A 26,708-nucleotide genomic window follows, 5' to 3' on the forward strand; every position below is an offset into this window, starting at 1 on the left:
CCTTGTCTTAAACACGTTACTCGGAAGACGCCGGTTCCCTCCGTGTCTGAGGTTCCCGGCACGTCACACGCGAGTAACGCGAGGGCGGGTGCGGGAAGCACGCGTGAGGAACGTGGCCGCGGGACGTGGCGGCCAGGAGGTTGGGGCTCGGGGAAGAGCTCCGCTCTGCAAGCTAGTCACAGCCTCTCCACGCTGAAAAACGGCAGCGGAGGCCCGACCCCACTGACCGGAGAAGACCCTTCCTCTCCGCACCGAAACGTCTCTCCGGAGCGGCGGCGCCTCCGCCTCGGCCGGGGGAAAGCGGGGCTCCGAGGCCGCGGGGCCTCCCTTGGCAACCGACAGCGTCTCCCGTTGCTAAGGGGAAAAAGGAACCGCGGAGACGCGGGTTCGTCAGCTATTCTTCTCCGGCGGGAGTCACTTCCGGTCCTCTCGGGAGCTTGTCCTCCGGGCTATCTTTTCCCTCCTCCCCGCCCCCCCCTCCCCTCCCGAGGAGGTGGGGTCGTAACTGCGGGTGCCGCCGCCTGGGGAGCCTCGGGAGCGGTCACGGAGGCGGCGGGGACGGCGGGGACGGCGCCTGGCCTCCGGCGGGGGCCACCATGCTGAGCTCCCGGGCCCAGGCAGCCATGGCCGCGGCTGACAGGGCCATCCAGCGCTTCCTGCGGACCGGGGCGGCGGTCAGGTGAGCTTCAGGGGGCGGGGCGGGGCGGCCGCAGACGCCCGGGCCCGGGGGCGGCCTTTCCGCGCACACCCGCGTCGATGTCACCGGGCGGGCCGAGGACTCCGAAGCTCCTGGGTCCCGAAGGGTCGGAGGAGGCCCCGAGGAAGGAGGGTGACGCCACTCTGGGTCCCCAGCCCTGCGGCGGCACCAGTTCGGTCTGTACCCCTCGAGGCCTCTCGCCGCCCCCCACCCCTACCCCCGCCTGCGTTGCCTTCTCCATCCTGTCAGTGGCCCCGGACTTCGAAGCTCCCGAATTCTATCAGCGCCCCCTAAGCCTGTCGAGACCCCTCCGTCTTCTTAGGATACCCGGATCCTTCTGGGCTTCCCAGTCATTGTCAGCCCCTGCACTGACCCGGGGCTCCTCAATCCTGCCTCGGTTCTCACAATCATGTAAGTGTCCCAGGCCTGCAGACCCATCTTGTCAGGACCCCCCCTATTCCTGTTGTCGCCCCCACCCCATTCTGCCAAGAGGGATCTCCACGTGTTCACGCCTCCACAACCCCCCCCCCCCCCAACCAGTCCTGCTTACAATTTCAGGCTCTTTATTCCTTCCAGGACCCCATTGTCCCTAGTCCTGTCACAGCCCCCATTTCTCTCCTCCTATTCACCTTCCAAGAGCCCCAGGCTTCAGAGCTGAGCGTCACACCCCTATTGCTGACTGACCCTAGATGCCTGAGACCTGTGGCTCAGATTGGCTTCCTCTGGAACTAGGGCAAAATAGCTTCTTATGTAGGACTGAAAGCCTGTTTTGGACCTTGATTTCAAGGTGGGGATGTGGGTCTTAAGACATCCTTGCCCCAGAACATACTGAAGAACTGATCAAGGAGATTTCTTTACCTCCAAGTCCTACATCTCCTCCTGGTGTTAACTTTGAATAGGAATGGAATTTCCAGACTGTCTGGTGGCTCACACCTGTAATCCAAGCTACTCTGGAGGCCGAGATCTGAGGATCATGGCTGAAAGCCAGCCCAGGCTGAAAAGTCCATGAGACTCTTGTCTCCAATTAAACATCAAAAGGCCAGAAGTGGAGCTGTGGCTCATGTGATGAAGGGTCAGCTTTGAGTGCAGATGTTAAGAGAAAGTGCCCAGGCCTGAGTTCAAGCCACAGTGCAAACTAGTGCATGCATGCACGCACATACATGTACACATGTATCCCCCCAACACACACAGAATGAAGTTTCCAGAGCCCTTCTTTGTTCCCTGAGGTTTTCACTTATACTTGGACAAGTTCTATCTCCCTTCCTTTCAAATCTGTATCTTTCAGTTTTCCTAGTGGACTCTGTGTGTGTGTGTGTGTGTGTGTGTGTGTGTGTGTGTGTGTACTGGTTTTGGGGCTTGCACTCAGGGTCTCATGTCTAGCACTGTACCACTTGAGCCACAGCTCTACTTCAGCCTTTTGCTGGTTGCATGGAAGTAAGAGTGTTATGGGCTTTCCTGCCCAGACTGGCTTTGAACCATGATCCTCAGCCTCCTCAGTAGCTGGGATTACAGGTGTGAGCTACCAGTGCCTGGCTCCCTAGTGAACTTTTCATGGCTTTAATCCAGACTTTGAACTTGGATTCAGATCCAACTTGGATTCAGATCCACATTCGTTCACTCTGCCAAGTTTTCTGTGTCTCCCAGCTCCCTCCTCTTTCAATATGAGAGTCATATAATAGGACCTACATCCTTGGGATTGAGTGAGTTTGTTGGTTTTGTTTTGTTTTTGTTTTCTAGTTTCTTAATTCAAGGTTTCACTCTATCTCACACAGGTCTCGAACTTTCAATCTTTTTTGTCTTCACCTTTCCAGGGCAGGGATTATAGGCATATATCAACACACCTGGCCTTTGGGGTTGTTGTGAGGAGAGCTAAGATGATCACAGTGCTTGAAATAGTGTGAACCTTAAGTTTAGGGTCTGATTAGATTTTTTTTTTGCACCAAGCAGGGTTTAATTAGATTTGAAAACACTTCCAGGGCTGTAGCTTGTCAGTGGCAGTCTTCTTTAATTCCCAGCCACTTCTGTGCAGGTACCTTGTGAAAAACAAGGTGACACATTAAGAAATCTGAAGAGTAACTCCATGAATGAACTGGAGTCATTGTACTTGCAAGTGTGGTAGCTAAGTGTTTAAAGACACAGTCCAATTCCTGTTCATTTACTTTAACATAAAAACAGGTAAGGGGTTGACTGGTTATTTTTTGACAAAATATTATTCTATAACTGTATGTATACCCATACCCTGGATTTGTGATGGGAGAGGACAGTGAACATGTTTTCTTTTCTAGATATAAAGTCATGAAGAACTGGGGTGTTATAGGAGGAATTGCCGCTGCTCTTGCAGCAGGAATATATGTTATTTGGGGTCCCATTACAGAGAGAAAGAAGCGTAGAAAAGGTAAGAATTGGGTCAGCATGTAATGGTCTGTGCATTTGACGCAAACCCCTTTTGTTTGGGAGTAGTACAGAAAGCTGGGGAGTGGGTCGAATTTTGTTCTCTTGTATCCTCATCTAGGACTTGGGTCTGTGAAGTAGTACTTTTACATTGTCTCATGATTTTTCTACCCAGTAGTAAAAGGACATCTATTCTAGCCTTTTTCCAGACTTGGGTTTAGGGAATGTGTTGTAATGACATATTTCAAGTGGCTTAATTGTTCTCATTCAGATGGCAAGTGTGTTTTCAGTAGTTCAGCTGACTAATTATGTCATGCATTTGTGGTTTCTCTGAGTCCCTGCTAGCAGCTAGCCAGTAAAAATCAAGTTAGTTTCTTCATTCATTAAAAAAAATTCATTTCCTTATTTTTTTTAAATGTCCTGTGTTGTAAATACTACTCTACTTAACATTGACTCAAATTCAGGAAGAACGAAAGGGATGGAAAAGAAAAAAAAAGAAGGGATAGAGGTAGCCAAATTTGATCACAGTTCAATTTGAGGGAGGTTATAATGAGATTCACTATAAATTCTCATGCATGTTGGAGAGCTTTGATATTACAAGTTGTTTTTTTTTTCTCAGCCAAAGAGGGAATGGTAGCAGATTCTGTTGATCACAGCAGAGCAGTGGGTCAGAATTGGTGGAGTTTTTCCTTCCTCTTGTTCTCCTGAAAGAACAAAGTCATTGTTCTTGGACCCACAACAGAGCAATTGTTTTGTGTTCTGAGAAACATGGCTGTTACTGAAGAGGAGACAGTGAGAGAATGAGGGAGGGAAAGAGAGAAGATCTGGTTTACTTTTTTCAGATAGTTAATGATAAACCAATCTGTGCCAGATACCCCATGGGCTTCAGAGTGAACACATAGCTGAGACCTGGCCCTCTGTCACTTAAAATCTGAAGGAGTATCAGGACCCAGGTTGGCCCAGGCAGAATGCCTGACCCAGATCTCTGTGGCAAAGGATCTACTCAGATTAGGATTCCAGATTTAAGGTCACACTGCAGAACCTCGGGTACCAAATAGGAGAGAAGAGGAAGTTGCTCCATGGCCATGTGCTGTCCTCCCCATCTGCATTTTTTTTCAGGGCTCGTGCCTGGCCTGGTGAACTTAGGGAACACCTGCTTCATGAACTCCCTGCTGCAGGGCCTCTCGGCCTGCCCCGCGTTCATCAAGTGGCTGGAAGACTTCACCACCCAGTACAGCAAGGACCAGAAGGAGCCCCCGCCACACCAGTACCTGTCCCTAACACTGCTGCACCTCCTCAAAGGTACAGGGGGGCTCGAATGGGACCATAGGCATGGTCACAGAAGCCCGGGCGGCAGGTGACGAAAAGGGTGAATGGCTTGATTGTAGGAAGGATCAGGTGGGTCATCATGGAAAAACACTGAGACACCAGTAGATAAAAAGGTTTGTGGGTTTTTTCTTTTGTTGTTGTTGTTGCTGTTTGCTCAAGGCTAGCCATGACTTCACTTCCAGCTTTTTAGTGGCTCATCGGAGGTAAGAGTCTCATGAACTTTTCTGTTCAGTCTGGTTTTGAACCACAATCCTCAGATCTCAGCCTCTTGAGTTGCTAGGATTACAGGTGTGAGCCACCAGCGCCTGCCCTTCGTTCACTTTTGTAGCTGTATGGCATCTGCTTAGTTTTCTGCATCCTCACAAAGAGGCTGTGGTGAGCTTCTTTTACTCACAGCTGCTCGTGCCCATAAGTACATTTCTTTAGCAGATCCTGAAAAAGCCAGTTGCTGTATTGTGAGTAAAAAATGATTAGCAGACTTTGCCCTGTTGCCCCATAGCCTGTGAGTCAAAATTAGGTTAAGGGAGACATTGGACTTCTTCTTGGATGAAAGATGCGAATGGAAGAACTGCTGAAAGAGAGCGGCTGGAGGAAGGGAAGTGCAGTTCCTTTTTCAGTTCTGCTCCCTTGGTCCTGAAGGGTAAAGGGCCAGCCCTGGCCTGCCTACCTTCATGTGCCACGCTTCATTCAGGCTTTCCTAGCACCAGCTGCCCACATGGCCACACTCAGGGCTGAGGATGGAGATAGATTGGGCAGATTGCATCTGAAGTATATAAAGGACTCTCTCCTGTCCACTGACTGTAAATCAAAGCCTGGGGAGGCAGTTTGTGTGGGGAGTCATTGAGCTTACAGACACTGCTGAGAGGGCAGGCCCTGCTTCTTTATCTCTCAACATACCAGTAGCAGAGTATGTGATCAGCATCAGGAGCCCACACTCTGCACATCTGTGGGCCATATGAAGGGCCCTTACAAAGTTTTATCAGAGCTGGGCACCAGTGGCTTACACCTGTAATCCCCGCTACTCAGGATGCTGAGATCTGAGGATCGTAGTTCAAAGCCAAGAAAGTCTGTGAGACTGTAATTTACAATGAACTAGAAGTGGTGCTATTGCTCAAAGTGGTAGAGTGCTAGCCTTGAGTGAAAAGCTCAGGGACAACAGCCAGGCTCTGAGTTCAAGCCCCATGACTGACAAAAAAAAAAAAAAGGTTTTATCAGGGCATAGCAACACTCCATTGTGTTATCTGTGGCTGTTTTGTACTACAGCCACTGAGTTGAATACTTGTATAGACACATATAGCCCATTAACACACACAATTAGTTATAAGACTAACCCCTGATCTAGATGTGATCATCAACTTATAAGTCTACCAAGCTCCCTCTTTTTTTATCATTCATTAATTCATTTATAGACCAGGCAGTCTCCAGACTAATGGCTCAAATGATTCTTCCTCCATCCCCTTCCTAGTAGCTGGCACTACAGGTGCATACCACCATGCTGGTCAAACTTTTACTTTATTTTTTGTTCATTAGATTTGTTTCTACTTTTTGATTGAAAAGTAAAGCATTCAGCAACCCTGCTGGCTGCCCCACGTAGCTAACACCTTGTGCTGGGATCATAAAGATGAAAATACAAGCAAAGACTGAGTTAGCCATGGGAGGGGACTGGGGGCTGAGTTAGACACTGAGCTGGACTAATAAGATAGGAGGCCCTTTGACACTGAGGATTGTGAGTTCAGATCATTCAACTCAACATGTATCTGCAAGCAGGACATTTGTATTGATGGTAGTTTGAAGATCCAGAAATCAGTTACTTCATTTGCATACTACAGTCTCATGAAAGATGAGGTTCATTCAGCAAACATTCGATGCTGAATGGCCTACCAAGTGTTGCCCCAGCCTACCAAGAATGCTGAAGGAGATGGAACTCCACAGTGAACTTTACAGCTCATCGAAACAGAAGAGGGTGTGCCACACGGGGGCTCTGGTCAGTTCTGCGGGTGACTTTAAGTAATTGTCTTGCCTTTTCTGTGTCCAGCTTTGTCCTGCCAGGAAGTCACTGAGGATGAGGTCTTAGATGCAAGCTGCTTGCTGGATGTCTTAAGAATGTACAGGTGGCAGATCTCATCCTTTGAAGAACAGGTGAGCCCAGCAGGCAGCAGGTTGAACTTGGAGAATCCTTTCCTGCCATGACTGGGATCTAGACCTTATGACTGTCTGGCCCGAGCATACATTTCTATAACATTTTTGGGCCTGTGTGCCAGCTCTGAGCCCAGGTCTAGAACGTGGTAGGCAGGTGCTCTGCCATCGAGCGACGTCCCCAGCTTTCAGCATCAAGTGCTCTGGAACCAGAGCATCGACTTCTGACTTCCTGTCATGGAGGAGGTCACACAGCGGTGAGTCGCCCAGTGGCTGGGGCATACACAGCAAAGGTCTTTTCAGATCTTGGCTGACTTGTCATTCAGAGGCTCTTAGAGATCCCCGGGTCCTTTAGAAATAGGCAAGGACTTCATCCTAGAGAGCCTAGAGGTTTGGGTGACATTGTTTTTTCCCCCTGCTGGTACTAGATAACAGGAAAATGTTTAAGGGTAGAGTCAGATCACTGCTGGCCTTTGATCCAGTGTAGTTTAAATGATCACTATGTGGGACAAGGCCACGCTTGAGGTTGAGTTCTGAAAGCTTGGGAAGCAGCGGGAGAGCAGAAGCATGGCTGAGGCCGAGGGAGAGCTGCGTGCACAGCTGAGGCCGAGGGAGAGCAGCGGGCATGGCTAAGGCTGAGGGAGAGCAGCAGGAGAGCAGCAGGCAGGTCTGAGGCTTTTTTTGGCGAGCCTCATCTGAGTTGGTCCTTACAGAGGTGTCTCCTTGTCACATGGTCCAGCAATCCCACTTCTGGGTGTGTGGACACCAAAGGACTGAAACAGGTAATTGTCCTGAGCAGGACCATTCACAAAAGCCATAGCAGTGTCCATCAATGCACCAATAGATCAACAGTGGTGTTGCTGTTGGGGCTAGAACTGCCGCTCAGCTGAGCTACACTGCCAGCACAGGCTCTTCTAGAATTCCATGTCATACAGCCTTTAAGAAAGAAGAAAGGGTGGGGACTAAGAAGGTGGCTCAGTGGTAGAGTGCTTGCCTAGCATGCATGAAGCCCTGGTCAGTCCCCCAGTACCACATACACAGAAAAAGCCAAAAGTGGGTGATGGTGATAGAATGGAGGTAAGACCTCTCAGCCAGATGCTTAAAAAGACTGAGCAGGTGGCCTTGCTGTTGATGTGCTTTGCCACGGTTTTGAGGGGCAGTGTTCCTTTGGAGTGGGGTGAGTGGAGGGTGTAAAGGTCAGCGCCATCTCAGTAAAGCTGACACAGGCTCAGTCTGTGGCGTGAGGCAGCCCCTCATCCTTCATGGGGTGAGGACGGAGGTGTCTTGTGCAAGTGTCTTACTCAATGAGGAACACAAATCCTGCCCTGGTTAACTGTCAGGGCTCTGCCTCAGAGGGCGAGGGAGTCCTCTCTGCGCCTCCCATTCACAGGATGCTCACGAGTTATTCCACGTCATCACCTCTTCACTGGAAGATGAGCGAGACCGCCAGCCACGGGTCACACATTTGTTTGATGTCCACTCCCTGGAGGTAAACCATTCATATTTCTAGCACACCAGTCCATGCGTGAATGTGTGTATGCGTGTGTGTGTGTGTGTGTGTGTGTGTGTGTGTGTGTGTGTGTGTGTGTGTGGTGAGTGCAGGCAGCACAGGTGTCCCCTCGTACGGTTCTTAACCACAAGTGTGAGGTTCACCAGAAATCCAGAGGGGAAATGAAGCTGCGTGGTTGTATATGGCATACCTGGCCGGCGATGTTAGCTCTTAAGTGTGACTCTCAGCTACGTTTATATTGGCTTTGACAGAACCAGTGTTTTCCTTTCTCCTGCTTACCATAGGGTGTAGAATTGCCGAGTTAGTCCTCTCCTCCTGGGACAATCCCATATTCAAGGAGTTGATAACAGCTAACCAGAAAGGGAGGAGAGAGAGCGGAGACAGGAGGCAGTTTGATTAAATTCCAGAAAGGAATACACATACTAGCTGGAGAGGACACATAAGGCTACTTTGAGGAATTCAGACTTTGTTGGAAGTTGATTTTGAGGGATGCCGTCAGCCTAGGAGCTCAGAGGTTTTGGGTGGTGAAGGTGGGAGAAAGGAGAGCAGCAGTTTTCAGTCTGTCTCTCTTTATTCCTGCAGCAATCAGAAGGAATTCCAAAACAAATAACCTGCCGCACAAGAGGTACTTGCTTGGGTACTTTTTACATATGTCAATAATTTGCTTGTTTTAAGAAGATCTTGCCTGGCACTGGTGGCTCAGGCCTGTAGTCCTGGCAGCTCAGGAGGCTGAGATATGAGGATCACAGTTCAGAGCCAACCCGGATAGGAAAGTCTGTGACAGACAGTTATCTCCAATTAACCACCAGAAAACTGGAAGTGGCACTGTGGCTCTTAAGTGGTAGTGCACTAGCCAAAGCTCAAGGCTAGCGCCCAGGCCCTGAGTTTCAGCCCCATGACCACTACCACCACCAACAAAAAAAGGTCTTGGTTTGGAGGTGTGTGCTTTGTTAATTGTTTTGTTCTGCTTTTTGGAGAGACTCTAACTAGCTTAAACTGTGATGTTCCTGCAAAGGAGCTTGTGTTTTTGCAAACACCTGCCAATGGCTTTGTCCATGTTCCTGCCACCCAGCCCTGCCCAGGTTTCTCTGCTTAGACTTCCATGTACTGCAGACGAGGATTTTCTTTCCACCTCCTTGGGTTTCGCCACCCAGAAGGAACTGTATGGGCTGAGTCAGCCTTGTCCTCAGCATTTCCACCTTGACCCGCTTTTATTGCCAATCACAGCTCTCACGGGGCACAAGAACCTGAAGCCTTAGTACAGTACAATTTGGCACCTGGTCCCTTTGAGCAATAGTAGTAATAAGGAAGAGTTTGAGAGGCCATACTGGGTGCCAGGCATTGCATGGAAGCCTCACCATCCTCGGTGACATGGGCACTGTGGGGTACTGGACCCAGCGCTGCCCTGCTCTGGAGGAAGCAGACAATCCCAGTTCTTCAGACCTTGTTTCAGAGGCTTAGCTCCCTGGCCAGCAGGTTCCCTCATGGCACCCTCCATGGGGCGCCTCCCATTCTACCGAAGCCATGTGCAAGTCCTGGAATTCTCCCACGAGGGAGCGGGAGTCTGGGGGTCGCCGGTGAGAGCTCCTCCAGCGTGCTTTGTCTAAGGATGAAGACCTACTAAATCCTGGAAAGGAGGCTTAGCTTTTGAGGTCGGGGCGAAACATCTAAACATGGCATCTTACGAGCACTTTGCCTTCCAGGGTCCCCTCAGCCCACGTCCAGTCACTGGAAATCCCAGCATCCTTTTCACGGTAGACTCACTAGCAACATGGTCTGCAAACACTGTGAGCACCAGGTAAGAGCACCCCAGCCAGGCCGCCTGCGCTTTGTGAGTCAGGACTCGGGGCAGGACTTGCGAGTGCATGCTGACCTCCGTGATGGCCCGGGCCCGCATACCTGGTGGACTGCCTGCCCCTTTGGTCAGTGCCGTCATGTCCCGGGCACCTGAGAGCGCCCTTTCAGCCCAGGAGCAAGGGGCAGGCTTTTGAGTTAAAGGTTGAGTTTATACTCAACCTAGGGACTGGGATTTTTTAAATATGTATTTGATGTTTTTAAATAATTTTTTTTTTTTTTTGGTTCGGGGGCTGGTGGCTCATGCTTGTCATCCTAGCTACTCAGGAGACTGAGATCCAAAGGATCTCTCTTCAAGGCCAGCCTAGATAGAAAAGTTCATGAGATTCCATCACCAACTAATCCACAAAAATGTAGGTAACCAGGCTAGAGGTATGGCTCAAATGGTAGAATGCCAGCTGTGAGACAGCATGAGCTCCTCAGTTGTAGCCCTAGTACCAGCAAAAATAAAGCAATTAAAAAATGTGGGCTGGAAATGTAGCTTAGTGGTAGAGTGTTGAAGCTCTGGGTTCAATTCCACAGTACCATATAAACAGAAAAAGCCAGAAGTGGCACTGTGGCTCAAGTGGTAGAGTGCTAGACTTGAGCAAAAGAAGCTCAGGGACAGAGTCCAGGTCCTGAGTTCAAGCCCCAGGATTGGTAAAAAAAAAAAAAAAAAATTGTGTGTGTGTGTGTGCATGTATATGCACATGCATGTTCACCAATCTTGGGGCTTAAACTTAAGGCTTGGATGCTAGCCCTGAATTTTTCTGCTGTGACCACTTGAGCCATAGCTCCACTTCTGGCTTTTGGTGGTTAATAGGAGTCTCATGGACTTTTCTGCCTGGTCTGGATTCAACCATGATCCTTTGGCTTTGAACCATGATCCTCGGCTCTCATCCTTATGAACAACTAGAATTACAGGTGTGAGCCACCAGCACCTGGCTCTTTAACATTTTTGAGATAAGATCCTGCTATGTAGACTGGTCTGGCCTGAACTCAAAATCCTGCCTCAGCCTCCTTAAGTAAGTGCTGGGTTATAGATGTGCAGCATCACACTGCTAAAATAATGTACTATGGAAAAATTTTAACGTAACACAAATAATGTTACAGAAATTTTGGAATGTCACTTGAATCAATTTTAGAACATGTTCCCCCCGGCTCTCCACAAGCAGCAAACCCCCACGTACTTCTGCCATATCCCTATGCTCCGGGCAGACACTCTTGTGCTTAGACCTCAGTGGACTTTCCTGACCTGGACCTTTCCTATAGTGGAATCCTACTGCATGCAGCCTTTTGTGTTGGCTTCTCTGGATTAGTGTAAGGTTTTCTGGTTCCTGTATGTGGCAGCCTGCACGGCTCTTCACTCTGTATAGAAGCAGTGACAGCAGAAGGTGACCCAGGGGTAATATTAAATATTAATATTAAATGTTAATATTAAATATTGCTCATCATCTAAGGAAAACATCAACACTGTTTCCACTTTGATACAAGGTTGTTTTTTGTTGTTATTGTTTTGGTTGGTTTTTGTGTCAGTCCTGGGGCTTGAACTCAAAGCCTGTGCACTGTCCCTGAGAGTTTTTTTTTTTTGTCATCGGTCATGGGGCCTGAACTCTGGGCCTGGGCTCTGTAGACCCTCAGCTCTTCGGCTCAAAGCTAACACTCTATCACTTGAGCCACAGTGCCACTTCCAGCTTTTTTTGCTTATGTGGTACTGAGGAATCGAACCCAGGGCCTCATGTAGGCAAGGCAAGCACTCTATCACCGAGCCACCTTCCCAGCCCTCCCCGACTTCTTTTGCTCAAGGCTAGAGATGTACCACTTTGAGCCACAGCACCACTTCCAGTTTTCTGATGGTTAATTGGAGATAAGAGTCTCAGGGATTTTTCTTGTCTGTGTTAGCTTTGAACCATGATCCTCAGATCTCAGCCTCCTGAGCAGCTAGGATTACAGCTTTGAGCCACCAGCACTTAGCTTCATCATAGCTTTTTTCTCTTCTTTATTGAGGTATAAGTGACTGACAGAAGATGCATATATTTAAGGTGTGCAGAGTAATGATTTAATGTATGCTTATGTATGCATACATATGCAAATGAACACACCCATCTCCTCACGAGGTCTCCTTTGGGGCTGGTGCATCTCTTGTAGTTCACTCTCCTTTGTTCCTAGACTTTGGTCATTTCATGGACCCACCTTCAATTTCACGGCTCTTTTTCTGTCTCCAATCTCCTTTTAGTGACTATGCTTTTATGAAGTTTCTGTTATTTATTGGTGGTGCTGAGGTTTAAACTCAGGCCCTTGTGCCTCAGTGCCAACCTTTTCACTTTAGTTAAAGTTGTAATAGGGTCTCACTTTTATACCCAAATCAGCCTGGACAGCGGTCCTCCTATTTTTGCTTCCTGTGTTCCTGGAGTCACAAATACATGCGGTCCTGCCCAGCCTTTATGAGTTCAAATGGGATGTCCTGTATTTTTTGCCAAAGTCTGGCCTTAAACCATGATCCTCATGATCTCCATCTCCCAAGTCCATTTCTTTCTATTTTTTATTTTTTCTTTCTTTTTAATAATTTCTCTGCTGAGATTCTCCATTTGTCCATGTACTGTGTAGTTTATGTTTCCCTTCCGTCCTTGCTTGAGCAGATCCCGTGTAGTCTCTTACCTCCTGGTCCTTCACCATGTGCCACACTGGATTTCTCTGAAGGAAAATGGGCGTTGTGCTGGAAGCCAGTTAACTTGCCTGGGCTCAAATTCCAAACCCTATCTCCCCTTTCTTGGACAGCAGAATAGTCCGTTCAGTTGTACCTTCCATCTGCTACCTTACAGCCCTCCACGGAGTCTTCCCTGAGCATGCGCAGTCCTGTTGTCAGCCCTGAAGCTGGACAGTCTAAACAGATTTGGGAGCTCGTCCTCCCACCCCCCTCTCTTGTTACCTTGGAGATTGCCTTGAGTCTCTACTAGCCCTCGACTCTCAGTTCTAGCAACTCAGTCCTGTGCAAGGGCTGCTTTAGGCCACCCGTCTTTGTGTAGAGTGGGCAGAAATGCCAGGCAAGTCTTACCCATGGAGTCCCCGGGTTTTGGTTTTGTTTTCATCTGAATTGACTTCAATTTTTACCTGCTTTTGGCAGCTCTAGTCATTCAAATAGTTTTGTTTAGTTTCAGACCTCGAAATAGGGGAAACCTAAACTGCTTTTCCATTACCAAAAGCAACAATGCTGACTGTATTTTTTTCATCTGCATTTTGGTAATTAGTGATACAACATGAACATATTGACACATAATCAGCTTCCTACTATATTAACTTGATTATCCTAGTTCAGTCTGTGGGCATGCTATAATGTAGTTTATCATTCATTCTCAAGGTGTTTCAGCTCTTCAGAATAATGCTATGAAGATGACGTCTTTGTAGTTTTGTTTCTGATTATATCCACAGGATCAAAACTCCAATCCTGCTCATCAGGATTTTCTTCATAACTCTAAGTTCCCAAAGTTGTTTGGCTAGAATTTGCTTCTAACTACCTTATGTCATATTGTTTGTTTGTTTTGATGTTGTTTTTGCCCCTCCTGGAGCTTGAACTCAGGGCCCGGGCACTGTCCTTGAGCTTCTTTTGCTCAAGGCTAGCACTCTACCACTTGAGCCACAGCACCACTTCTGGCTTTTTCTGTTTATGTGGTACTGAGAAATCAAACCTAGGGCTTCATGCATGCTAGGCGAGCACTCTACCACTAAGCCACCTTCCCAGCCCCTTACATTTTACTGTTAATTCTCGTGGACACATCTTCCATATGTTGCATTGAATATAAGTGCTTTCTGGACTTTGTCTTTCAGAGTCCTGTTCGCTTTGACACCTTTGATAGCCTTTCACTGAGCATTCCAGCTGCCACCTGGGTACGTACTGACCTTGGGCTTATTTTAGAGTCTACTGTGAACACAGAGCAGTCTGAGAGAACCTGGAAGCATTTTGTGTGCCCCAGGGACTGGGTCTTTCAGACAGTGGTTGGGGCCCTGTCTTACCTATCATCTGTGGCACCATGCCTGATTACGGGTGGGTCATTTTTCTCTTATTGCACACGTTTTTCAACACATGCACATAACACATTCTCAAGCTCAAACCCAGTGTAAAAGTCCACGATGGTTTTCGACGTGGAGCCTTTGAACCTGGAGCCTGTCAGTAGTGGCAGCGTGGGTGCCTTTGTGGTATGTGGTGCCCCCTGCCCTGGCTGACGCTGTCCAGGCAGCTGTCCCTGCGTTGTTCGGATTTTCTTTTTCCCTCTTCTCTTACAGGGCCATCCGCTGACCCTGGACCACTGCCTTCACCACTTCATCTCCTCCGAGTCCGTGCGCGATGTTGTGTGCGACAACTGCACAAAGGTGCGTCCCCTCGCTGATCTGCGCTCTGTGGCACCGCCCATATTACCGGCTCAGCCACCGCCATCCCCCCCCCGGCGTGGCTGGGCAAGAGGCTATCTGAGGAGTCTTGCTTCCCAGGCTTCCACGTGCAGCCTGGAGTTGAGATCCGCCCTCTCCAATCTGCTCCAGTCCCCACCATTCCCATTTCTCTCACCTCCTGCTTCCCCCTCCGTAACTGACACTCATCTCTCAATCGAGAGGAACCACGAGGACAGAATTTTTTTTATTTTTTTGTCAGTCTTGGAGCTTGAACTCTGTGCCTGGGCGCTGGCCCTCAGTTCCTCAGCTCAAGGCAAACGCTCTACCACTGGAGCCACAGTGCCACTTCCAGTTTTCTGGTGGTTCATTGGAGATAAGAGTCTCACAGACTTTCCTGCCCGGGCTGGCTTTGAACCGTAAACCTCAGATCTCAGCCTCCTGAGTAGCTAGGATGACAGGCGTGAGCCACCAGCACCCAGCAAGACAGAATTTTTGAAGACAGAAAACAAAATAGATTACACGCTGGTAGAGTTCCAGTGTTGATTTTGCTGTCTCCTCCCTCCATGATGACTGTTATTTGACAACCAGGGAGAATCAGTGAGAACAGCTCACAAACAAGGGGTTGGTTTCAGCAGGTAGAGTTGGCTTTAGTAGGTAATGGCTGAGTGCCAGTCAAATGCAGGTGTAACCTCAGCCAGCTCCGGCAACGCCCCTAGACGCCCTGCTCCAGGGATTCTTGTGGAGAAATGCTGTTGCTTGTATTTCAGATCGAAGCAAAAGGAACCTTGAATGGGGAAAAGGTGGAACACCAGAGGACCACATTTGTTAAACAGTTAAAACTAGGGAAGGTGAGCTGGGCCCCCCCCCCCACTCTTGATGGGCCTGTCGAGGGACTGCTGCCTGTTCTCAGCTCTTTTTGTTCCTCCCTCACCCGCAGCTCCCCCAGTGCCTGTGCATCCATCTGCAGCGGCTCAGCTGGTCCAGCCACGGCACGCCCCTCAAGCGCCATGAGCACGTGCAGTTCAATGAGTTCCTGATGATGGACATCTACAAGTACCGCCTCCTGGGCCACAAACCCAGTCTGCACAGCCCCAAACCCAAGGAGAACCCAGGGCCTGCGTTGGAACTGCAGGATGGGCTGGCAGCCCCCAAGCCAGGTGCTGCCCTCTGGCTGGCTGATGCCTCAGCAGAGAGCAGGCGTCTGGCACAGACAAACCTGGGTCTTTATGCCACGAGCAATGTATCGCCTGGAGTTCAGGAAGGCTACTTGAAGTGGCAGCTTGAATTCTTGAGAAGGGCAGGTTTAGTGGTGTATGAGGGTTTTACTCTTTTTACTATAGAGCTGCCTCCCCAAATATGATTTCTTTTTTTTTTTTTGGTGCCAGCCCTAGGGCTTGAACTCAGGACCTGGGTGCCGTCCCTGAGCTGCTGCTTCCTCTTTCTCCTCCTCCTCTCTCCTTCCCCCTCCTCTCTCCTTCCCCCTCCTCTTCTTCCTCTTCCTCCTCCTCTTCCTTCTCCTCTTCTCTTCTCCCTCCTCCTAATTCTTGTTTTTTTTTTTGGTCGGTCATGGGGCTTGAACTCTGGGCTTGGGTGCTGTCTCCACGTTCTTCAGCTCAAGGTTAGCGTTCTACCACTTAAGCCAGAGCGCCACTTCCAGTTTTCTGCCCAGGCTAGCTTTGAACTGTGGGCCTCAGATCTCAGGCTCCTGAGTTGCTAGGATTACAGCTGTGAACCACTGGTGTCAGTTTAACAATGATTTCTTGAAAAGGTTAAAATTATATAGTCATGAGAGACGTATTTTAAAAACTGCAGTATAGATGGAACACTGTATGGAGAAAAGCAAAAATTGCTTCACATCATTCCAGGGAACTTTTTTCTTTCTCTCAAGACCATCATCCCACTTATAGAAGAAATATGGGGAGGAAAGGGCCTGGCTAATGACCACTGAACATTTTACTGAGTTGACATGGCTTTATTGGTTGTGTGTGTGTGTGCGCGCGCGCGTGCTGGTACCCTGACTTGAACTCAGGCTTTAGCATTCTTACTCTGCTTGCTTGCACTCTTGAACTGAGCCTCCAGTCTGGCTTTTTGCTGGTTAATTGGAGATGGAGTCTTGGAGATATTTTTGCCCAGGTTGGTTTCAAACCTGGATCCTCTGATTTGAACCTCCTGAGTCACTGAGATTACAGGTGTGAGCCACCAGCACCTGACTTTGAAATGGCTTCTTTACTGAATCACTGCTCTGTCCCATTCTGTTGCCACCCTCACCTGGGTTTCGCTGGTAAGTGGGGTCTCAGTCCTGTCCTCCCTCTGTCTACTGATGAGAAATTGATTTCCACACAGGGAACAAGCAAGACTTGACAAATGGAAGATCTGGCCTAGATTGTGATGTTTTAAAGCTAGTGTATGCTACACACTGCCCTTCAGAACTATAGATGAGGAAAGCCTGCTGCCTTGCAGGGAGCGTCAGGACTGTCTTCCTGCGCCCGCTCCTTTGCTGACACGGCGTTCCTGGCCCCTTGTGGTGTCATGCCCCCCCAAGTGCGTGGCCTGGCCAGACAGCTTTTCAGGGAGACTTCATTTGCTCTTTCTCATCACATCCTTAGGTTACTGTGGGGACAGCTGAGGTGGGCAGGCATGGGATGAGGAGGGGAGTTAGCCCTTGGCTCTTATTTTAAACCAAAGACCCTTTCACCATAATTTCCTCCTCTCCCAGGCTTGGGTACAGATCTGCTGATGGTCAGAACTCAGTGGCTGTGGGCAAAGTTAGTCACAGTAATTACTTGGTTTATGAGGCCCCAGGTGTGAAAACGGAAAGGAAGACTACATGGATGTCACCTTAATTTTTAAAATATTTTTCTTATGATGTGGGGCCTTGGCCAGGCTAGCCAAATGCTCTACCACAAAGCTATGTCTCCAACCTGTGGTTTTTAGGTTTCTCACTGTGTAACTTAAGATGGCCTGGAGCTCATTGTGTAGCCCAAGATCTCAATGATCTTCCTGCTTTTATCTTCCTGAGTGCTGGGATTACAGGCATGCACCACCATGCTTGGCTTGCCTTTTGTTTTGTCTACAGTCCTAAAGGTTTGCTTGCTGTTAACATTACTATTCCTTAGAAAGATGACAGAATTCCAGAGATGGCAGTGCTTCTTGGCTTGGAGCAGTGAAGAGTGCTGGGAATGTTCAGTGTTGGTTGTCTCCTGGGAAAGTAGTGCTACTTGGCATGCATGGGGGATGCAGATACTCTCTAGGGGTGCTGCAGGACACTCTAGATACACAGTCCCCCCCGTGAAGCCAGTTAAGGGGCTGCTTGCCCCTGCTGAGTCGCTGGCCAGCAAGTGTCTGGGGGCACAGTGGGGATGTCAGAGTGGCAGCAGGGAGGGGGGCCCCATGCTTTTCTCCTGTTTGCAATGAAAATAGTTGGGACAAAAAGGGAATTTTGGCAACCAACTTACTCCAAAATGTAGTCTTTTCTCTACAGCCTTATAGAGAGATCATTTTCAAGGAAATCATGAGACTATTTTTTTTTGGGGGGGGGGGGATCCGGTCATGGGCCTGAACTCTGGGCCTGGGCGCTGTCCCTCAGCTCTTCAGCTCAAGGCTAGCGCTCTACCACTTGAGCCACAGCGCCACTTCCGGCTTTTTTCTTTTTGCTTATGTGGTGCTGAGGAATTGAACCCAGGAGCTCAGGCATGCAAGGCAAGTGCTCTACCACTGAGCACCTTCCCAGCCCGTCATTTTTAAGGAAATCAAAACCATGTGTTTGGCTGGGCACTGAGGGCTTACACCTGTAGCTACTCAGGAGGCTGAGATCTGAGGATTGTGAGTCGCCTTCCCAGGAGACTCTGACTTCCAGTTACCCACCAAAAAAGCTGGAAGTGGGGCTGTGGCTCAAGTGGCAAAGCCTTAGCCTGGAGCAAAAAACTCAGAGACAGCACCCAGACCCCGAGTTCAAGCTCCAGGCCTGGCACAAAAGAAACCACACAAAAACCCCATGTGTTTGTTCCCCCAGAGCCACTGCTAATTTTCACTGATTCAGGTCTTTTTCTCTTGCAGTTCTGAATCAGCCAGGGGCTGCCAAAACCCAGATTTTTATGAATGGCGCCTGTTCCCCGTCTTTATTGCCAGCCCTGCCACCCCCAGTGCCCTTCCCTCTCCCGGTGGTTCCTGATTACAGGTGAGCCAGGCAGTCAGGACGCTGCCTGCAAGCAGCTTTTCACCAAAGCACACCAACGAAAATGTAGACAGTTATTTATGACATGTTGCCCAAGATGAAGGTAACTTGAACAATAAGAATTAGCAAAAATCTACTGACATGCATGTATACGCGTGCGTACGTATACAATACAAAGAAATGTTTGTTCTTTGGGATACCACTTAAGCAATCACATCTTCAGCCATCTCCTGGGTAACAGTGTGTGTACAGATACACCCCATGCACGCACACACATGCCGTACTACACACAGACGCTCGTGGAAGGGCGGGATGTGGTTGTGTCGCTCGCTGGTCCCTGTGGTGTGCCGTGTGGGATGGGTTCATTTTGTCTGCAAGGCCTTGTGCTCACCAACCCCTGGCATTTGTTCCCGCCCTTCAGCTCCTCCACTTACCTCTTCCGGCTGATGGCGGTCGTCGTCCACCATGGAGACATGCACTCTGGACACTTTGTCACCTACCGCCGGTCTCCACCTTCAGCCAAGAATCCGCTTTCCACCAGCAACCAATGGCTGTGGATTTCCGACGACACTGTCCGCAAGGCCAGCCTGCAGGAGGTCCTGTCCTCCAGCGCCTACCTGCTGTTCTACGAGCGCGTCCTATCCCGGATGCAACAGCAGGGGCAGGAGTTCAGGTCTGAGGAGTGACGTCCCCAGCCCTGAGCCAGGGCCTAGGGCACGGTCCACACTGTGCAGGACAAAAGTAAAGGCGTGCCGTGTGTGGCCACGCGCACGCTCGTGTGTGTGTGTGTGCACCCGGCCCCTCTTAGACCTTCAGCTTTCTGTGTGTTGGAAGGGCAGTGCCACGTGGGAGCCAGCCCCGAGCAGCTCCACCCGGGCACACTGAGAGTGTCCCTGGGTTAGGACAGCGTGCCTGCCTGCGTGCGTGCGTACAGCGTGTCTTTTACTCATCCGATACAGGTAAATGAAGAACCTGGATTCTGGAAGCCACCTTTTCTATATTGTAACCTGCAGGTGTCCACAGAGAAAGAGTTGCCTCTGTGTCACCCCTGGCCGTCAGCATAGATCCCGTATTTTTAATAAGTAGACCCATACAAATTGTTGACAAGAAATAGCAAAATTATTAAAGGCAACCATTTAGAAGAAAAAGTGCCTTCCACTTTCGATTGCTTCTGCAGCCTGTCCCTTGTGAGTAGACATGTCCTCTAGGCACCCATGTGCCTCAAGAGGTGTCTGGGGCACCCCGCCCCAGCCTCCCCCTCCCCCCAGCTTTTCCATGCTGCAGCTGCATTCATAGCTGGGACTCATCTGCAGATTGGCCCCCGGAGCCAGCGGGGCATTGTTCACTGTGTTGGCAGTTCATTGGGAGATGCTTATGTGCTGGCTTTTTCCCCTTCATACACTGGGCTGGGAGACTGGATGGTAATTTATTATAAAACTTATGTTAGCCAGCCTCACGCAGTGTCTCAGCGTCTGTGTAACACCTACAACTACACGTGGCAAAATTAAGCAGCAGTAGTTAAATCTTCAGCCATGGCCCTTGTGGAGCTCTGAGGCTCTAGAAAAGGAGCCGGGGCAGCTGGAGAGCTGATTGAGAAGGAAGGGTGCTGTCAGGCCTCAGTCTCTCTCTGGACCTGTTTCCTCATCTGTAAAGCAAAGGGTGTTTTAAAGGCCCATAAAATGTCAGTTGACCCCTAGTGCTGCCATTTGGTTCTGGGTCCTTATTCTAAATGCATCCCTCAGTTCCAGTGTCCTGACACAGAGAGAGTATATGGAGCTGCTTCTTCCCTTTTCAGACAAGCCTCAGGAATGCAGCCCGGGGAAGAAGGAACGTTGATACAGTAGTACCTACGTCTTAGACGGGTCATTTTATAAAGGTACCCGGTTCAGGCAGACTCTCCAGAGCTGTGGAACCAGGCCACCCGCAGGCCCCAAGGCCCCACTGAGCTGGCCGGCACTTCCACACGAGCCTTGGCATATCAGCTCAAAGCGCAGGCAGGCCAGGGCATCCTGCAGGCCCATGGGCAGCCTGAGGACTTGATGGCACTCTGCCATGACAGGTCACCGTGAAGGCTTACCGGGCCTGGACATGTGTGAGAGCAGGTTGGACCGCCTGATGTGTCCACAGCCGGCCCTGCACACCTGGGCTTTGATGTGGGAGTGAACACACCTGTGTCACGTGACACTGAGTGGCCTCAGGTGGCCCTGCAAAGTGTAACTGAGCGTGAGGGCTATCCCATCCCTGCTCCTCAGGCCTGGGGGCCGGGGGGGGGTAGTGTGGGGGCACAAGCCTGGGCTGTCGGCCGGGAGCAGGCCTTCCCTCAGAGGCCGGCTGAGGGCCGGCATTGTAAATGTGAGTGATAATCTGCCTGAAAGCTAACTTCCTCATTTTTGTAAATTAGTAGGCATTAGCCACCAAATAATCTGTTTTCTAATTTTTATTCATAAAGTACATAGTTACTTCTTTCTGGAAAAAACCTAAGTTGAGCTAGTAGTTTGTGCCATGGTGACTGCTGATTTATGTATTTGCTAAAGGTACTTTTGTATCTGCTGTGTATTATAGCAATAAAAAAAAATCATTTTGTTAGGGGAAAAAGAAGCCAACTGCCATTCTTTCATAATTTGTGGGTTTGATTTAAACACCATCTTTCAGCACTGCACATTGTTGTATAACAGAACAAGTCCTAAAATGTCATCAAGCTGGGAGCTGGCAGCTCACGCCTGTAATCCTAGATACTCAGGAGGCTGAGTTCTGAGGATCATGGTTCCAAAGCAGCCAGGGCAGAAGAGTGTGAGACTGTTATCTCCAATTAACCAAATGGAAGTGGAGCTGTGGCTCCAGATGGTAGAGGGCTAGCCTTGAGCACAAAAGTTCAGGGACAGCACCCAGGCTCTGAGTTCAAGCCCCAGGACTGGCCCAAAAAAAATAAAAGTCACCAAGCTGCCTCTGTGCTTCAGGCTCACTCAGAATAGACAGAGAAGGAGGAGACAGTCATGCTAACTGTTACAAACATCTCTCATTTCTTAGGCAGAATTTTACGAAATGTCAAGTTGACCCGTGGAGCCAGAACCTTCTTGCGGACGGGGAGACTGTGGTACCAGTGAGTGTTGGTCGGGTGGTTCATCATGAGCAAGCTCCCGTGGGCCAGCTGCAGCCTGACTGTGTCCCCCAGCCGGCCACCAGGCTTCCCTCGGGAGGCCTTGTGCCGGAAGAAGAAATCCCGGCAGGCACCGAAGGACACGGAGGCAATGGGGGTCCTGGGGGCCAGTTCCCTCTCATCGTCTCGGTGCTCTCCAATGTGATCACAGCCGTCTTTATACCTGTGATGGGAAACAAGGACAGCATAGAAGAAGAGCTTCTCCCCCTGCTGCAGGAAGCAGTGTGCCGAAGGCTGCCCCCGCCATGTTTCTGGCAGGGCCCTCAGGTCAGCCTCGCCTCTGACCCAGGCCCACCTGTCCTGCGCGCAGGCTCACAACCACGTCTCCTAGTCCCCAGCTCTTGCATGTAAGCCTGCCATATAAAACGATCGCTCCCTACACATAGAATAAAACCCCCATTCTCGGCCGTCTGGCCCTGCCTATCTCCAAGTACGCTCTGTACCCCACTCCTCCCTCTCTCTTTTCAGCCACACCCCAGAGACCCCTGTTCTCCAGATGCCTGTGGGCTTTGGGGTCTCCACTTAGTTCCCAGGTCAAAGGTCACAGCCTCAGGGAACGTCCTGTAGAGCGACCTTGTCTCAGCCTAGGCTTTGTAGCCAGGGAGATGCCAGGAGATGCCGGGCAGTGACCTGTGTGGAGGCGGGTGCTCCTGGCATCTACTGGGTGGAAGCCGAGCATGTGTCCCAAGCCCTACGAGGCACACGTTTCCCTTCTACAGCTCCAACTGTCACAAGTGCTTCTACTGAGCCACCTCACCCTAGCCCAGACCCCTTCCAGGAACCGCTGTCCAAACAACTTGAACCAAGTATGACAGGACCACAAACTTCCCTTTGGAGAAGACACATAGAGAAAAAACACAGGCCACGCGTCAGGGCAAGGGGTCACCTGTTGACGAGCACGAAGTTGAAGGTCTGTCCTGTCACGTCAGAGACTCGATCCCGGATGCGTTCCAGAACTGGAAGCCAGGGCTTTGGAGACAGCGTAAGGCCTGAAAACGTGTAGGTCAGCCCAGCGTCACCATAGGTCGCCTGCTTCCTCGGCACATCATGCCATTTCCCAAACACCTGCACCCTTGCCAGCGCACCTGTGCAGATGGAACATGGCAGTTCACTCATCCCATAAAGCCCTTGAGATGCAGACGAGAGTGTGACACGCTGGCTCCCCAGGGTGTACACTGCCTGCTGTTGACCCCATCTCAAGCATCACTGTGACTTGCCCCAAATTTTCATGGGAGCTTAGTGAATCTTGCTGAGTGTGGTAGTGCATGCCTATAACCCCAGCTTGAGGAAGCAAGAGTTGGACTCTTGCCTGGGCTACAAAGACTCAGTCTCAAAAAGAAAAATGTGGGCTGGGACTGTGGCTTAGCAGTAGAGTGCTTGCCTTGCATACATGAAGCCCTGGGTTCAAGTCTTCAGTACCACATAAACAGAAAAGGCCAGAAGTAGCGATGTGGCTCAAGTGATAGAGTGCTAGCCTTGAGCACAGAGAGGCTCTGAGTTCAGGACCAGCCGAAAAAAAAAAGAAGTGACTCTTGCCCTATACTTAAGAGAAACATGGGTCACTGTTTCCTGAACACTCTTCCTGAACACTTTTCGAGGAAGGTTTCGTTTTGTCACCTGTGAGGTTACACAGCCCAGGCTGGGCGAGCAGGCTCTCAATGTGTGGTCCTGGGGCCCACAGCATCCGTGTCACTTGGAAACTAGAAACTAGGCTGTGGGAGTGGACCTGCATTCCAGCTCTGCCGGAGCAACAAGGTAACAAGGTCTCTCCCCCTTCCCCCGCCCCCCCCCCCCCCCCCCCCAGGCAGCATTGAGAACCACTCAGCGTTCAGATAAAGGAGTTACTGCTTGTATAGCATCGTCCTGCTCTAGGGCTTCTAGCCCTCACCTGCACCTGACAATCCCATGAAAACTTGTTTTATGCCTGGATGCACATGTGCATCAGGCAAGTGTTCCACCACTGAGTCACATGCCCAGACCTAGATTTTTCTTTTTTAATATTGAAATCCAGATGTGCACCTAACGATTCTGATTCCATTGGCCTTACACGGAACCCAGCCTGTTTTAACTTTCCTCAGTGACTTAGCAGCAACCAGGCAGATTTCCCCTGGTCTTCTATTGTCTACCAGTAGACAGACAATCCTGCTTTTCTTCTGTTCCCTTCCATCCCCCATTTATAGCCCAAGCCCTTCACCAAATCCATCAGGAATTCATAAATCCTCTGAGTTCAGATTTTCCAAACATAAGATCAACACAGCCTTCCCCTTACCAGTAAAATACTCCACGTCTTGCTCCAACTCGCGGAAAATCTTGTCCGCCTCTGCTTTGCCAAACAGGATGGTGTAATCACAGTTCAGACCCTCCCCACGAATCTGCCTCCAGCTCAGGCCTGCCTGGTGGCTGGTGTCCCCCGGGGGCTCTCTCCTGGGCCTCTTCTCTGCCATTCCTCCATCTTCTCCTGCCTCTACTCTGGTGGGCTTTTGCTTGCCTGTTTTTCCCAAAAGGACCCCCGGGGCTGGCTTCTGTAGGAATCTGTCCATCTCGATCCCTCCACAGGAAAGGCCGGGAGGTCCGTGGTGAGGCAGGGACCAAGTGCCTTCGTGCCCCAGCTCCGTCCCCAGTGGATCACTGCGACCATCATGTGGAGGAGGTGCCCATTTCACAGAGGCAACAGCCAGGGCCTAGGAAGGAAGCAGAGCTTTAGGTTCCCGGCATCTCCCACGCCTGGCTCTCACGATCTGCTGGCCCTTCAAGGCGCCAGAACTTAAAATGGCAAGACCTGCCTTTCTAACCCCAGAATCTGCAACACCACAGCCAAGTATGGAAACCCATCCAAACTAAACCAGGATGCCCCTGGGGGCGGGGGAGGTGCCCAAAGTCACCCCTAGAAGAGTGACTGTCCATCCCCTCTCTCCCCCCCCCCCCCCCGCCCCGCCCCGCAGGACCGAGGGAGTTCAGGGTCCGGGCATCGGCCCCGCAAATCCCCGAGCTGCTGCAGGAAAATCACCCGGCCCGGAGCTCCGCCCGCCAGTGGGTGGATTTCCGGCCGGCTGGGAAGCGCGGGTCCCTGGGTGGTCCCCAGCGCCGCCTGCAGGCCTGCCCGGGCATCGCAGGGCCCTGCTGTGGTCCTGCCTAGCGTCACGCATGCGCGGTGAAGCCCTAGAGGCTGCTCAATGCTCTTCAAAGAGATTTTGGGCTTAAGAGTGAGGACAGGGCGTAAGGACAACAGCATGTGGTCTCAAAGCGTCCTGTTGCCGGTGGGAGATCCATAAATGAGACCATCTGGCTCTCATTTCTTCCCCCCTCCACCCCAGTCTGGGAGAACCGCGATCTCTCCTCTGTCCCTATGGTTTGCTCCAAAATTTCAAATGAATGGGATTGTGTGTGTGTGTGTGTGTGTGTGTGTATACCTTTTCACGTCAGCCTTCTCCCAGTTACTATAAAATGTGTCTATATCTTGGGGTGGGAGGCTCTAGCCGAGTTCCATTACCCGGTTTATGTGACAGAGGAGACTCACAGGAACTGCCATCCAGCCAGATCTGATAAGCCTGAAACCAATTGCCTCAAGCACTCAGGGACAAGTGTCTACCAGAATCTTTCCGAGTCACCAGCAACTCCCTTACGATCCGGCACTTGCCTTAGGCAAGGCCTCTTGGAACTCTCTCCCCCAACCCCTGCTCTAACTTTTTCCTAGCCATTTTGTATCCTCTCTATTAAGTATTATGTGTGGGCCTGGGAAGGTGGCTCAGTGGTAGAGTGCTTGCCTTGCATGCATGAGGCCCTGGGTTCGATTCCTCAGTACCACATAAGCAGAAAAAAAAAGTATTATGTGTGATCTGAGAATTAATATTAGTGGGATAAAAGAACATACCAAGGCCAGGCACTAGTGGCTCATGCCTGTCATCCAGCTACTCAGGAGGCTGAGATATGAGGATCACAGTTCAAAGCCAGCCCAGGCAGATAAGTCCCTAAGACTCTTATCCTGAATTAATCACCAAAAAACCAGAAGTGGAGCTGTGGCTCAAAGTGGTAAAGCACTAGCCTTGGGCAAAAACTTGACCTTAGTAATACTTGGAAATTAAGCTAACAAAATGGACATACTTGTGAATTTGTTATTCACTAAATTCTAAAATTATGGAAGGACACAAGGGTGTCAGTCTAGGTATCCAACAGTTGCTCTCACCACACAGGATAAATGTAAGCAAACTTCATATACACACCTAACTATAAGGGTACTGTTCAACCACCAGCTGTTTTCCTTCCTACCCATTCCCTCCTTGTACACATCAGCAGGATAAAATTCCTGCCCTTGCCCTGGCTACATTTTGGAGATGGTGACAGAAATGAACAAGAGTAAATATGACATTATGGTTAACAGGGAAGCTATAAAGAGAGTGAGAGTTTGGAAGGTGGGGTAGACCTTTCTTAAAAAGTACTGAGTAATGCCGTAGCTTTCTAGACAGAGGACTGTGTGTGTGTGTGTGTGTAAGGCCTCAGGGAGACCTGCAAGGAACCAGATTAAGTATCAGGATTCACTTGGCATTGGAAGCAGTTTGGAAGTGATGGGAAGCTGGAAGTAAGATGTAATTTATGTTTCAAAAAGAATCCCTGGATAGGAAAGAGAACAGCTAAGGGATTGCAGGCAGGCTATGGGAACTGCTGCTGTGGAATTCAAGATTTGCTATAAGAAAGAGAAGAATCCCAGATGTGTACACTGGAGTCAAGGTGTGAGAAAAAAGCAGTCTTTTCTGTCAAACCAAAGTGCCTTCATCTTGTATATTGTTATTTTCTGAACTTCATTTTGCTTTTTTTCCCCTTTTAACTCAATTATAACTATTATCTGTCCTGTTTATGACCAGCTAGCCAAGTTAGGGAGGTGAATTTTTATCAAAAGAGTAAAAAAAATAAAACCAACTACCAGGTGTGCTGCTTGTTAGGAAGATACATCTTTATCAACAGAGTTAAAAGGAATTAAGTCCCCCTTTGGAGTGGGAGTTTTCCACTGACCTCATCAACCTCCTCCAACTGTACTGGTCAGCCATCATCAGCCCCGCCCCCAGCCAGCTGTGTGTGTGTGTGTGTGTGTGTGTGTGTG

The 26,708-nt window shown here is 49.9% G+C and overlaps 2 protein-coding genes across 5 annotated transcripts; one reads left to right on the forward strand and one right to left on the reverse strand.

Moving 5' to 3' along the window:
• Positions 1–511: 511 nt before the first annotated feature.
• Usp30 (ubiquitin specific peptidase 30) lies at positions 512–20,698 on the forward strand. Of its 3 annotated transcripts, XM_042673426.1 has the most exons (14): positions 624–679; positions 947–1,108; positions 2,983–3,092; positions 4,208–4,390; positions 6,453–6,556; positions 7,944–8,042; positions 8,646–8,688; positions 9,767–9,861; positions 13,722–13,781; positions 14,178–14,264; positions 15,050–15,130; positions 15,220–15,439; positions 18,339–18,459; positions 18,878–20,698. In XM_042673426.1, exons 3-14 carry the CDS (start codon positions 2,993–2,995, stop codon positions 19,140–19,142), a joined length of 1,458 nt encoding a protein of 485 aa, XP_042529360.1. In that variant the 5' UTR covers positions 624–679; positions 947–1,108; positions 2,983–2,992; the 3' UTR covers positions 19,143–20,698. The 3 variants fall into 3 exon arrangements, with proteins under 3 accessions (XP_042529358.1, XP_042529360.1, XP_042529359.1); XM_042673424.1 differs by lacking the exon at positions 947–1,108 and having other exon boundaries at positions 512–679; XM_042673425.1 differs by lacking the exons at positions 624–679; positions 947–1,108 and adding an exon at positions 711–873.
• A 618-nt stretch (positions 20,699–21,316) lies between these two features.
• Alkbh2 (alkB homolog 2, alpha-ketoglutarate dependent dioxygenase) lies at positions 21,317–24,636 on the reverse strand. 2 transcript variants are annotated; one of them, XM_042673411.1, is made up of 4 exons: positions 24,559–24,636; positions 23,883–24,294; positions 22,500–22,698; positions 21,317–21,776 (listed from the first exon to the last, which is right to left on the reverse strand). In XM_042673411.1, the coding sequence occupies exons 2-4, from the start codon at positions 24,151–24,153 to the stop codon at positions 21,473–21,475; spliced, it is 774 nt and encodes a 257-aa protein (XP_042529345.1). In that variant the 5' UTR covers positions 24,154–24,294; positions 24,559–24,636; the 3' UTR covers positions 21,317–21,472. The 2 variants fall into 2 exon arrangements, with proteins under 2 accessions (XP_042529345.1, XP_042529346.1); XM_042673412.1 differs by lacking the exon at positions 24,559–24,636 and having other exon boundaries at positions 22,500–22,602; positions 23,883–24,529.
• Positions 24,637–26,708: the final 2,072 nt, after the last annotated feature.

Source organism: Dipodomys spectabilis, unplaced genomic scaffold, assembly GCF_019054845.1.
Source record: "Dipodomys spectabilis isolate Male_0828 unplaced genomic scaffold, ASM1905484v1 ptg000826l, whole genome shotgun sequence".
NCBI classification, from domain to species: domain Eukaryota; kingdom Metazoa; phylum Chordata; class Mammalia; order Rodentia; family Heteromyidae; genus Dipodomys; species Dipodomys spectabilis.

Excerpts from the sequence above, each read along its gene's own strand:
- Usp30 (XM_042673424.1), top strand. The coding sequence starts at position 597 with ATGCTGAGCTCCCGGGCCCAGGCAGCCATGGCCGCGGCTGACAGGGCC. Across the intron at positions 15,440-18,338 it reads GCTGGCAGCCCCCAAGCCAG|TTCTGAATCAGCCAGGGGCT; the intron begins GTGCTGCCCTCT and ends TTTCTCTTGCAG. Across the intron at positions 18,460-18,877 it reads CCGGTGGTTCCTGATTACAG|CTCCTCCACTTACCTCTTCC; the intron begins GTGAGCCAGGCA and ends CCCGCCCTTCAG.
- Alkbh2 (XM_042673411.1), bottom strand. The coding sequence starts at position 24,153 with ATGGACAGATTCCTACAGAAGCCAGCCCCGGGGGTCCTTTTGGGAAAA. Across the intron at positions 22,699-23,882 it reads AGACGTGGAGTATTTTACTG|GTGCGCTGGCAAGGGTGCAG; the intron begins GTAAGGGGAAGG and ends CCATCTGCACAG. Across the intron at positions 21,777-22,499 it reads AACTTCGTGCTCGTCAACAG|GTATAAAGACGGCTGTGATC; the intron begins GTGACCCCTTGC and ends TTCCCATCACAG.